Source organism: Schistosoma haematobium, chromosome 3 (genome assembly GCF_000699445.3).
Source record: "Schistosoma haematobium chromosome 3, whole genome shotgun sequence".
Lineage (NCBI taxonomy): Eukaryota > Metazoa > Platyhelminthes > Trematoda > Strigeidida > Schistosomatidae > Schistosoma > Schistosoma haematobium.
This window is the reverse complement of record NC_067198.1, coordinates 15350659-15364011: the sequence shown is the minus strand read 5'-3', so window position 1 is coordinate 15364011 and position 13353 is coordinate 15350659. Positions and strand designations below refer to the sequence as shown.

The 13353-nt window shown below is 30.9% G+C and overlaps 1 protein-coding gene across 1 annotated transcript in view; it reads right to left on the bottom strand.

The window, feature by feature from the left end:
- Positions 1-13353, bottom strand: part of MS3_00005087 (uncharacterized protein) — a 54284-nt gene that overhangs the window by 8923 nt on the left and 32008 nt on the right. The window contains exons 10-11 of the mRNA XM_051213108.1: positions 12199-12356; positions 9515-9582 (exon numbers count right to left, since the gene is read on the bottom strand). Of these exons, the coding sequence (XP_051069052.1) occupies positions 9515-9582; positions 12199-12356 (226 nt within the window). The remainder of the gene's footprint in view (positions 1-9514; positions 9583-12198; positions 12357-13353) is intronic.

The following is a 13353-nucleotide window of genomic DNA, read 5'->3' as shown; positions in this document are numbered from 1 at the left end:
GGAAAGAGATACTGATGATATTGTCCAGAACGTCAAACAAAACGTCACAATTAAATCATCCAGTTCAAAGGACTAAATAACACCAAAATTTTCCATAACAACCTCAAATATTCATTGTGTATTCTGTTTTGGTGCTAAAGTAGAAATGCTCGAACTTGTAAAACTTCACTTGATCAAACAAGATGTTCAATTATATTTCGTCTTTTGTTGATTTAAAACCTAATTTTTTGATGGGATTTGATTTACATCAGATAACTAACAGCACACTGCAGTAACATGTAATACTGGATTATTATCAGAATGGGACTTTGTGGAGACCTTAATAATTTAATGGCTGAATTCACCAGTCGATTTAAGCTAAGATTAAAATTAAAATCTAGACAGGATCAAACATAAAGTATATTGATCCATTTTTATCGGTTTGTGGTTTAAGAATTTACAAAAGCCGCAACATTATCTTGATTCATGAGTAGATATAACTGATTAGGTAACTTTATGGTAAGCAATCTACGAGTTCATAACCCAATGTCCCCAGATGCACTCCCACGACATCCTAAAAGTTCGTATACGCTTATAAGCTGAAAATTTTACCAGGATTATTTGCATCGTTGTTTAAGGATGATTTACCACCAAGATTTCTAGCACTTTTCCATGTTCACTAACTGAATATACCACCCAGTAATCGCTTTTCATTTTATGGTTTTGTAAGAAACAAACTCAGTTTGAACAGAGCGGGTAGAAATTAGTTAATGCAATCTCATGAAAGTAATCCTAGTGACAAAAGGAGGAGTTTATTAATCACTGTCATCTGAATATGACTAACAATATTAAAGAAAGAACCGGTTATTAATTATGGTGAACAAAACACGCATATAGTACGGTCTTAAGGATCTGAAAGCACCAAATATTATACTCAAGTAAAGTATGCAAAACATATTAGAAATTAAGGCTAACTGGTCGAATTTGCCACGGACTAGTTGGCTAAGCTAAATACCTTTATTTGTGATATTAATGTAGTAGGATAAGTGATAGAAATTTAAGCTAATATTGAATAGTAAATGGTAGACAACAAGAAGCGTGTTTATATTATAATTCATACAAAAAATGTCATCTTCACGTGCTTCAGTTTTGTATACAATAAAAAATGTCATTTTAATAGATAGAAAATAGAACAAAATCAGCTGGTGGTAACTCAATTGTCGTAAAATTGTAAACATGTCTCCAGATATATGAAGCTATATGACTTCCCAAACTGTGAACCTAGGCGATGCGGGTTCGAATCCCACACTGAACACCAGTTACTTTAAAGCTGCTGATGAGTGCATGGAGATGAGTTCCAAAGTCTCCTGCCGACTACCTTCAACCATATAATATCCAAACGATAAGAGAATTTTATAAATTAAATAAGTATATATTATGTAGATTAGATATCAGTCAGTAAATGATAAAAAAGAATCAAGTAATTTCTCATTCTTCACATATGTACAGTCAGCTATAATAATTAATGTTATTACATTTAATAGAATACATATATTAGTGATATTGATATTTCGTCCATCTGTCAACTGTAAGCAAACCAGTTCAATATGATTTTATTGGATATTTATAATATTCAGAAGAATGGAATTAAAAATGTATAGATGAATGTACAGTCGTGAATAGTACTTTACTGCTATACACATTGTAATAGAAAACTGGACATTTTATTTACTGTGAACATGGGGAGTGGCTCCCTAGAAAAAACCACCTGCTTCGGTTTAGGCGTTCGAATAGTATCCCAGCCCTCATATAAATCAAATGATTTGTGTGGCGCATATATATTTGGTGCCTCTTTGTACCAATGTTTATGTGTTTAAATAAATAAATAAAACTCTAAATATTGTTTTATAAACTCAAGAGGAAATTAGAGTTTTTGATCAATGGTTTATAATACTGAGAAACGATACTCTAATTAGTTATTAAGCTACTCATTTATAACAACAAATTTATGAATAAAAAACAATAAAGGTTTATACACTGTTAAAAGCTTCTTAGTCACGGTTCGCGTTGAATAATTTTACGAAGTGAACACTTGAACTAATATGGGAAACAAGGATTAATCATATTCAAGTTTAAATGAATGCTCCAGCATAAATAAAACTTGATTTAATCTAATCGAAGGAATCAGTGATTTGGTGAAGCAGTATAATTTTCAGAATTGAACTGTACGGTTATTTTATGGAATATCGAACGACAAACGAGATTGTGATAAGAAAGCACGGAAATTCAGATGTATATATATATCATCGTATTAAATTCCAACTCTATATTTTCTAAGTTTTATCAATTTGAGATAGAGTGAGACTTTTAGTTAATATCTGTTTCATTGACATTTTCAATGAACATTACAATTTCAAGTTAAAATATAACTCGGTAAAATACAATAACTGACTAAAGTTTCATTTAACAATATAATATCCATTTAACCTTAATTAGATTAATGCAAACGAATATAAATTTAAATAATACTTAAATATGTTACTATTACAGATACATAAAAATATAATCAGTATATCATTATTATTATTACCATTATTATTATTATTATTATTATTATTATTATATCATTATTATTGTTATTATTATTATTATTACAATTGCAGTCACTTATTTATCTTACTGATTCAAAATGTATTTTTATTTAAAATTTATTACTGATAAATTGACATATTACATTTAAACTATGATGGTGGTATTATGTAAACTTTTTAAACAATACATTATTACTATTATTATTATTATTATTATTATTATTGTTATTATTATTATTACTGTGTAACATGAACAAAGGTTAACTATGTACATCATTTTGACTGATATTCATATGTTGATTAAATGTAAACAACATTCAATTGTACTCATCATTGAATGAACTAAAATAAAAAATAATCAAGATGATATTGATATTATAATGAATTAATTCATTGTAATTTCCATAAGACATGAAATGAATGAGTATGGTACTTTATGATTATAATTTTAAACAAGGATAATGATGATAATTGAAAAAAACAAACAATGAGACTAGAATTGATGAACAAACTAATCAGATAAGATAAAATAATAGGTCTAGAATTTTGGTGTGAAATTCATTCATCTATTTGGCTAAAATAGCATTTTGGCTTATGTCTGTTTGTGATGAAAACCTTAAATCTAATTCGTAACCCTAACTATTAACTGGAAATCATAATTCGAATTCCTCACACTACTTTATAACCCTCATTTAGTCCTAGTTAGTAAGTGGACATTCTCCAGGTCACTTCAACATCGTTCAAAAGGTCGTCCATAATTTATAGTCTCACAAAAAAAACAACCAACCAAATAATATTCACAGCCTGGTTAACTGTGAAGATTTGAGTAGTAAACAGAAACAGCCATTCAGTCAAGATAGTAGCACTAGCCAATACAGATACCGTCTGTAAACTTATTGTAAAAACTATGTATGTTGAAGAAAAAATAATCTAGAAATAATTATGAATTGAGAAATTATAAGCTTCGGGTTGAGGGATTTTATGGTTATTCTGTAGAACTGGACAATTATGTTTTCTAGAAATTGACGTCAATCTGGGGACGGTTGAAAATTAAATAGCTAAGCATAACTATTTTATTTTATCATATTAGTCAACAATGAGCAGCTATAACGAAAAACAAGACTTTGAGATATGAAAACTGACGATGATTTGAAGTCTCCAATTGAGACTAAATATCTGTCCAACACCTATAGAATTTTGTCGACGTTATAGCTGAAAATTACTCTTAGATATTACATACTGAAAATACTATTACGTTATTAGATTTTTCTTTGTTATGATGTAACAAATATGTTGAAGTGTGAACTATTCGGTTTATGTGTATCAGTGATATGCATCGGTTCTTCAGATCAAAGTATAATGAACGGGATTTTGGTCTGCGACCTACCGGTTAGAATGAATCTATTAACTATTAAGCTACCTTACTATTTTTATGTGTAATAGATAATGTTGAAACTGAGGGAAAACTCATGTGATACACCACTACCACTCAATGATAATGAATTCAATGATTGTATACTGACTTTTCAGAGTGTAACCACATTATCTAAATAAATTCATTATTGCAGAGCTTTTGTAAAAACATAAAAATTCTTAAGATAGTAAATAAATGTTGATGTTAATGAGTGATTTTTCAAGATTTACAAAGTCGAATTCGAATCAAACAAGTTATAGGAAAATCATAATTATAACTCCTGTTAGTTACATATAAATAAATTAAAAGAACAGTCTGGGTATCGCATATGATTAAAGTGATTTACGAGCACACACACGGACGAAGATGACAATTAGTAGTTGGGTAATTTCTGATACGAATTGGTTCAAAGTTGATTCCGCATACAGTGCAACTTAAGAGGCTAATAGTCCAGTTGACTAATTCAGTTAGCAGAACGTAAAAAATGAAGTTGACTTGAGTAGGAAAACGCTTAGAAATGATTATCAACCATCACAGAAAATTTGTACAGTTCATAAAAGATATAAATATGAAACAAAACAGTGGGCTTTTTATTCTGTGCATAAAACATAATCACTTTGAATAATTTGCTGCTACATTATCGCGTCTTAACAAATATTTTACACGTTTTTTCAAGATATTTGTTTCTAGGTTATTTGTAACAAGGATAGAACATTCAAAAATGTTTTTAAAAAACGTTAGTGTCCAGTAAATGATTTCCTGTGAGATTTTCGTCAGTGTTTGATAGTAACCTTAGTAATCTGACGTGTAAAATATCCTTTTTACTAGTTAACTGTTGGATATGATATGACTGATAGACCCAATATTAGTCATCAGAAGACATGAAAAAGGCATCACCCACTTAACATTTTTAGTAATGAGTATCAAAGTAAAGTTCAATGCAATTGATAGAAAGTCATGCAGACGTTAAAAAACTGGCATTATTAAGTTTTGCTTTTAACTCAGTCAGTAGTAATATTTTTCGAAAAAAACATAACTCAGAAGGAAAATTTCTCTGTGATCTCTAGTCAAAATCTTACAATAAGTATCAAGAAAACTGGTTTAAACTATAAGGTAAGTTAGACGGAAAGAAAGGTCAATGATTCAATTACATACTGTAAATGTGACTGCCATCGGTAAGATTATAATTTACAGGTGAATTAGTCAGATTGAAGAGAACAACTCATGAATTTTAGAGCGAAACGCATTCATCTAGACAGTTCAATAGCATTTTGGCATTATAGCTGACATCAGTTAGTGATGGAAACCTTAACCCTGGCTCTTAACTCTGACTGCTAGTTGTAATTCCTCACAATAATTTATAATCCCACTTTAACCCTATGAAGTGGTTGGAGTTCCTTAAGGTCACTAGTTTTAAATCATCTATAAATGATCAAATCCCCCCAACATTTTTGTACCGGTTTGTTGAGCTAACCCTATTCTATCAGAATACCACCACCTTTGAATCTATTTCAATTTGATTTGTAGCATGAAACATCAATACACTAAAAGGTCTCTTTCACAGTAATTAGTGCTTTAATATTGATCCGCTAAGTGATGCTTTCTTTTTAGTGAAACAGAATCTATACAATTTCAGAGGAAAAGGCATCAGAAAGACAGCTTGTAAAGTAATTCAAATGTCCCATTGTAGCGAAATGAAAAAAGGGTACAGGTTCAAATAATTCTATACAGATAATAGTTTTCATCAATGTTTATTTGTTTGTGAATGCATATAGTGAATTGACGAATCAATTTCTACATGTTGTTTAAGGTCATATTTTCACGTGTACCACATGGCGTTTTTTCCGCATAAAAACTCAAATAACAGCACATGACTAATTCACAAATGAGCTAGAAGGCGTGGGCGATGAAATTAAACCACAGGTACTTTTATTCGTACGGAACAACAAATATCTAGTCTAAATTAACATAGACTATACTGAATATCACCAATCCTTTACAGTGAAAATACAATAAATGTACACTGCATGATCTTATGTCAGTTAAAATGTATACACTTGTAGGAATATATTGACCACAAACGTACCTTATTTGTGATGAGCAGCAAGAAGTGACAGTGTATCGTTTATAAAGATAAGAAATTAATCGAACAGTTTTTAGCAACTCTAATAACAATTAGTATTTTGGATTTTCGAGGAACCTATGTAATGTAATCACCAAAGCCAAATATCTATTTACAACTGATCCTATATTAAGTACATAGATTTTAATGTTCATTGAGGTCTGAGACAACGGTGTGGTTGTACTGGCATCCACAGAAATGCTGATTTTCACAACGAAAGGAAGGGATAAGAAAAGGCCAGTGCTAAAAATGTCACACCTGACTTGGCCCCGTAGTTGTTCGTCTAAAATGATAATTACTTTAAATTAAGGAGCTGACAAGTGAAAAAGGTTCCGCGCGTGACCAGCCATAAGCAGTTGTCCTTTGGGCTCTGTGATCATGCTCAAAGGTCGCCGAGACCAACTGAGACCCAGTTTCCTTTACAGACCTCTCAAGAAAAATATCCTTTTACAGTTTGGTAAACTCGGAGGGGACGACCTCTTCCACACTCGAGATTACCTTGTTCATGATTAAATCCCTTCGTCACTCTTGAATGTTTTTTCTATCCTTAGTATCTACTCTTCTCCCATGGCCTTAAAACCATGTGCCACCAACGCTAACAATTTGAGTTCATGAAGTGCTATTGTGGATCCCCTGAAACAGCTCTCTGAATTACACGTTCGACCATTCAATGTCCGAAACTTGAGTCAAATTACACAACAGACTTCCTTATCTAAGTCCTTAGAATTTAGTGCTATTGATGTATACTGTTTATCGGAGACAAGAATAAATAACTAAAGTGATGTCATTCGCTTGACGTCAATATAGAGAACTGACGCGATATATCATGGTGTAGCTTGTAGCCTACCCGCTTCTTCTTGTGGTCTCGAATGTGTAAGTGCAGCATTAAGTCATAAAAGAGAAGACTCTTTTAAACTGGATCATGAGACAGTCGATTGTATACTCTTCGATTAAACAGGGCAGTAAGAATTCGGAAAGATATAATCGTCTCTTGGTCGTTGTTGGCTATGCTCCCATGACTGCAGCAAATGATCAGTTTTACATAAAGCCTTTTGTCCAACTTCGAAAGGTCAAACGCGCAGACATCGTAATTGTAGTAGGGAATTTTAATCACCTGGTGGGTAGTCTAAAAAAGTGAAGGACACTAAAGTGGGTCTTAAGATGTTCAATTTAAGCGAACGAAAACATTGAACGTCTTCTGCAACTGCGCTTAGACAACTGCTTATTTTTAGCAAGCACCAAATTCGAGCATAAGGAAAGATATTGTACGATATGGAGACCGAGTAAGTAATGTTAGGGTTAGACAACAGTTACTAGGTAAGGGTCACAAGCCAATTAGTGAAGTACTGATTATTTATCGACTGATGTGGATGAGACATGTATTACGTATGTCCAACTACCGCCTACCTCGATGGCTGGTACAGGAGTAAGTTATAAGGAAGATAGGAGTGTCAAACCAAATGTGTCATCAGTCCATGAAATTATTGAATGATGGAGTGAGACTTTAAGTAGGTTCAGACTATTTGTTTGAGGTTTGAACGATCATCTTCATTAATAACTAGAAACATTGAGTGAAATGACTCACAATTGTTCACAATGATAGAGGTGCATCCACTCTTTTGTCTTCCGTTAGATCTTAAGTTTCATAAATATCTGGAAGGAATTTTTACTCCACAAATTCATATTTTCTTGTCAAATTATATCTTCTATGCTTAATCTTTTCTAATACCACTAAGACTGTTACTACTTATATAACTGTTACATGTCGTGGTGTGGTGTGACAACTTGAAATGATCCACATATACGCTAGGTTCTATGTTGCTTATGTCTGACTAAACATAGTCTTAGTTATCACGTCTTGTATGCAAATAATAGTTACATTTCTACAAAATTATATTTAAGCAATTGATCGGATGCTTTATTTATTTAATAATAATTATTATAGGGACCAATTAAAACAGAAAATATTGATCCAATCATTATATTAAGTCGTGTTCACTAGACTTGTATTTGGCTCAGTTTTTCATCAGTCACATGTCACCTATCATATGTTGATGTTTGCAAGATAATCCTAACCTTTTTCATAATTGTACAAATTAAAGATGTTAGCTTTATTTGATGGACCTTTGAGCCTCTTTGTATGTGTATATGTTTACCTTGCATTATTTAACTGATCATAAATCTAATTTGTTCTGATTTAGATTTATACATCAATCAATTAATGAAGCACAATAAAATGGTGTTCGTAATTAAATCTGAAAACTTATAGACAATAAAACCATTGGTTCTAATTTTGTTTTTCGTGCTCATGAAAAAGATTACTATATATCAGACAACGCGAATGGATTACTATTTGAAATGATGTGAGTCGTTCAGAAAAGAATAGACATTCACGAGAAAATAAAATAAATCTGGTTTTAAATATTTACGCAACATGGCTTAAAATGTGTCATAATGGAACATATACATTTAATTATTTATCGTTCGATAAATACCGAACATTGTATTATTTTTAACATCATTCTAGATTGTGGATTCATGTTCTCATAAGTGATTTCCTTGTTGCCTATCATTTTAAAGTTTTTCATATGGATTATCGTAAAACATGTCAAATTTCGGCTTAACTTTTCCTATTGGTGTCTTTCAAATTGTTGTTAAAGTGATGAATACAACTTTTTTGATAACCTAGATTTTATTATTGGGTAGTAGAGGTTTTGATCCTACTGTATCTATTTTATCGAAGGTAAATAACAATGGTAAGTATGAAAATAATATGAAAAATAATAAAGGTCAACCAAATAAAAGTTCATTTGAAAATAAATTTTAATGTTTTGTGATTACTACTCCTAGTCAATTTACCCATGTTTGTTTGACCTTTTATTTCCAACGATTAACTATTGATAAGAGTTTTGTTATTGTATTTTATTATTCTTACTATTATCAGTTCACCTGTCTTCCTACTATAATGGTAAGTATCACTAGTTCCTCCACTAAAACAAAAATTATGGGGTCAAAATCAATTGTACAAACTTCAACTGTTTATATTCACGTATTTACTAACAAATCAAACACTAATTACCATTGATACAAATCAACCAATGAACAATTCTAAGCCATAAAAACTCATCAAGTATAAAGCTTCTTAGTTAAAAAGAGAAAGATATAACTGAAGAAAATGCATGACGCGCCATGTGACAATAATAATAATAATAATAATAATAATAATAATAATAATAATAATGGTCGATTCAACTGAATAGAATATTACTGCCATATCAGTTGTTGCAAAACAACCATATACATTGTAGATTTTTTCTTGGAGAACTAAAAAAACAGTCACGTGGATAAACTAATTTAAGCTAAGAATTTAGAATGAAAAAACAATATGTGTAATGTTATTTTGCTTACCTATTTCAACAGGTATATCAGTAATGTCATTTTCACCGGCCATAATCACTTTCAATTTGGTAAGTTGTCTATAGGGATGTAAAGCAAAGCAAACAAAGAAACGATAGATAAATAGTGGGAAGATAAACGGTTATTAGAGATATATGTTGGTAATGACAATTTCAAATCTAATAGGAGATATTCTTTGAAAAAATATACATCCAGTCATCAGGGTCATTTAGTGTTCCAGAAAGAAGACGCTGTGTAAATGTATATTTTCAAATTCGTTTAAGTGTTAATTCTTGAAGTTTTCGAGTGTTAACTTCTCAGAATATTCTAAAATTGATTTCGCCAATAAGTCCATTCCTTAGAAGTATATTTCATATTTTATTATTAACACATGGCTTTGTCGGTAGCTCAAATCACCTGTTGGTTTGTTTAACTGATTACTGGTGTTCTCTTTGTACATTATCCAATTTTATAAAACTCGAATTACGTTTAATAATTATCAATTGTTATTATTATGTTAAGCGTAAATTAGCGTTAGTCAGTTGGCGGTGGTCGACAGGATATTAAAAATTTAGGCGTCGTACTGGTTGGTGTTCGTCAAAAAGTAAGTGGTAGTATCATCTAATTGCATGCTATCTTATACTAGCTATAAAGTATGACGAATAACAATGCGCAGAGAATGTGCTCTATACCTTACATATGAAATATTTATACCCAGGTTGACTGAATCGATTGTATAACGACCAATATTAGAAGAGTGAGTATCATCTATCTCTAAAGCGTCGAATTACTCATCAGATTACAATACTATAGAGTAATACTGTAGTAATACTATAATACTGACGATAATGTTATGTAGAAAACTAAGGTGAACTCTGGGTTCCAGTATTAATTATTTTTAAAAAATAATAAAACTGTCCGAACTTTCAAAGTGTCCCAGTCTAAGAAAATAAAATTTTTCTCAAGACTGGGTACAACAGTTTATAAATTTGCCATCACTTTCAAAATTTGACCATTATTATACACATGGTAAGTGATTAGAAATTAACAAATTATGATTACCTTTAAGAATGGCATAGACTTGGACCTATTAAAAGAGAAGTGAAATTCTACACCAGACTGTCTATTTTTTATTTAAAAAACAACGACAGTCATTCATGACTTAGTGTGTGTATATTCTACAATGCTGAAGATTTGTAATGATCGATAGCATAAGGTGAATATGATCACTTAGATATGCATACACGTTTTACCATTTGGAAGCAGACTTCATGTATGTAAATTGTCTGACCGTTTCTTAGCAGATTAGTAATGATAAATCGACTTGAGGAAAAATTACCCAGTGAGATTAGGATAAATATTCTATGTGCATCATTCTAATTAATCTTATAGAATACTGTCTGTCACCAGTTGATTTTATTTTTGTATGCTCATAAATGTTTATCATATTGGCTAGTAAGAAATATTGATCAACTCGATGAAATGACGCCATTTTTATTCTTATCTGGTTGACATTAAACATTGTATTAAAAGGGTGAAGCATTTTATTGAGGATCATAAGTTTTATAATTTATGCATAATGGGCGTTGTAAGAACGAATGCTAAGAAATTCGATTTGCGTATTGAAAAAACTATATTCAACTATTTTGTTTGTTATATGAGATCGATTCACTCTTAAGTAAACTATTGAGTTTGATTTCATATTATAGCTATTTCCTTCTAACTGTTTTATATGGGCAAGTTTAGGATCCGTCTTAATCTACTTTTAGGTTGGATTATTAATAAAGGAAATAAGCTTAGTTCGATATAACATTCCTCTCAGTTTGTATTATATTCACTGATTACAGCTTACTATTTTAGAAAGCTCGTTTTTCGGTTGGACATAATATCCTATATTGTGACGACAGACCACGGGTGAACTCGAGGAAGCTGTAGGAGGCTCGGAAGGAGCGGAAGATATTCCATCCAGTCACCTTTTGGAAGAATATTCTAGAATTCCTACGTGTAGCTCCCCTATTGGGCAATGCTAATAACCCCCTGTATGCGGATTAGAGGACTGTAATGGTGATTTCGTTCTTATTAAAAATTATAAATACCTAACAATTTTGTACTATAATTGACACTGTCTGGGAATAATATTCCTTTCATTAGTCTCCTGTCTTCTCATTGAGACTTGGAAGGGTTCTGGCGTTCTAGTGCTCACATTATACGCGGTATATCAAGAACAGCCTTCTATATATAACATATATACTTAAGAGATTATTATTATTAGTTTTTACATATATGACTTATCAGTCATTTTGTATACAATTAAATTACAATTAATCTCCACCTTTTGTATTACATATTCATGTATCGTTAATCGCCGTATAGGATTTATTAGTTCAATGGCAACTGTCTGTGTATTTTATATTGAATATTGGAAATTAACATTTATGGACACATGACCACATATGTATGTATCTGTATCCGATGTCTGATGTGTTTGAGTAATGCTCAATAATTTTCTACAGTTGGTGTATAGAGGTCATTAACTAAGAAATTCATTTCAATATGTATGATCTATTATTTTGAGCATAAACGATTAAGAAAGTATAAAGTTTCGTTAAAATGAAATGAATACTACTACCATTACCTTCACTACTAAAAAGAATATATATGTTTAATAATTACAACAATTAATGTCACAAGCTTACCCAATACTTGCAGGAAATGTTTTTAATCTATTACATAGAACATTTAATTCTTGTAATGATGTTAAACCTGATAAATCATTTGGTAAAGATTCCAATAAGTTTGATTCCAAATCCAGAATACGTAGTTTCGATAATTGTGTAATTTCATCAGGTAAAGACTTCAAATACGAATGTACAAATATGTAGTAGATAAAAAGAATCCATTGAAAGAGATAGAGAGATTGAAATAACAATCAACACAAGTACACTATAATATAGGCATATATAACAAAAGGTTCTTATTTGTACTAAATTATCTACTATAATTTAATTTCCAATTGATTTTCTATCACGTTCAGTTACCAAGCAAACAAACAGAGAATCAATCTGTTTATTTTAAGTAGGTGTGCTATAAATAAATTCTTTCTTTCTTTTTGGTATAGTATAAATAAATAATTGAATGATTGAAATGAGATATACAGACGAATAAAAGAAGAAAAAAAACAGCAAACAGTTCATTCCTTTTAATTGTCTTGTATTTAAAAAAAAAGAGACCAGTGAAATAAATACAGTTTAAGAGAATGGACACACACACACATAAATACATATACACATACCGCTAATCAATCAAAAAAGGTGAACAAAGACTATACAGTTTGTATAATTTAATCACTATTTATACAATTAAAGTTAATCTTATGATAAATTGATGACACAAATTTTTATCAAGTGCTTTCTCTATTTTTTCCAAAGTATTACATACATTAAGCAATAAGTTAGGTTAACAGTGAATCCATTCATAGTTTGATGTATAGGTCAAGTTACTATGAGATGTATTTTATATATTACAGATGATTTAGACAAAATATGAGAAAAAAGAAAACCTTTAAATATTACAGGTTAAAAGACACATAGATTAATTTATTATAACGCTAACCAGATTAAAAACTATTTGTGAAGTGTTCATTTCCACTGTTGTGACTTTTGCCCGGCTAATTATCACGTGATATGATCACCAATCAGAATACGACATTTACACTGTGCCACTACAATGACGTACTGACCGGCATGAACAACCTAGTGACCTTATTAGTCTTTTTTCTGTCCAGCCCTGTCTGTTGAGTCCAGCACGTCAATATGAGCTTCTATTGTACGAATCATTTATTTCATGCATAC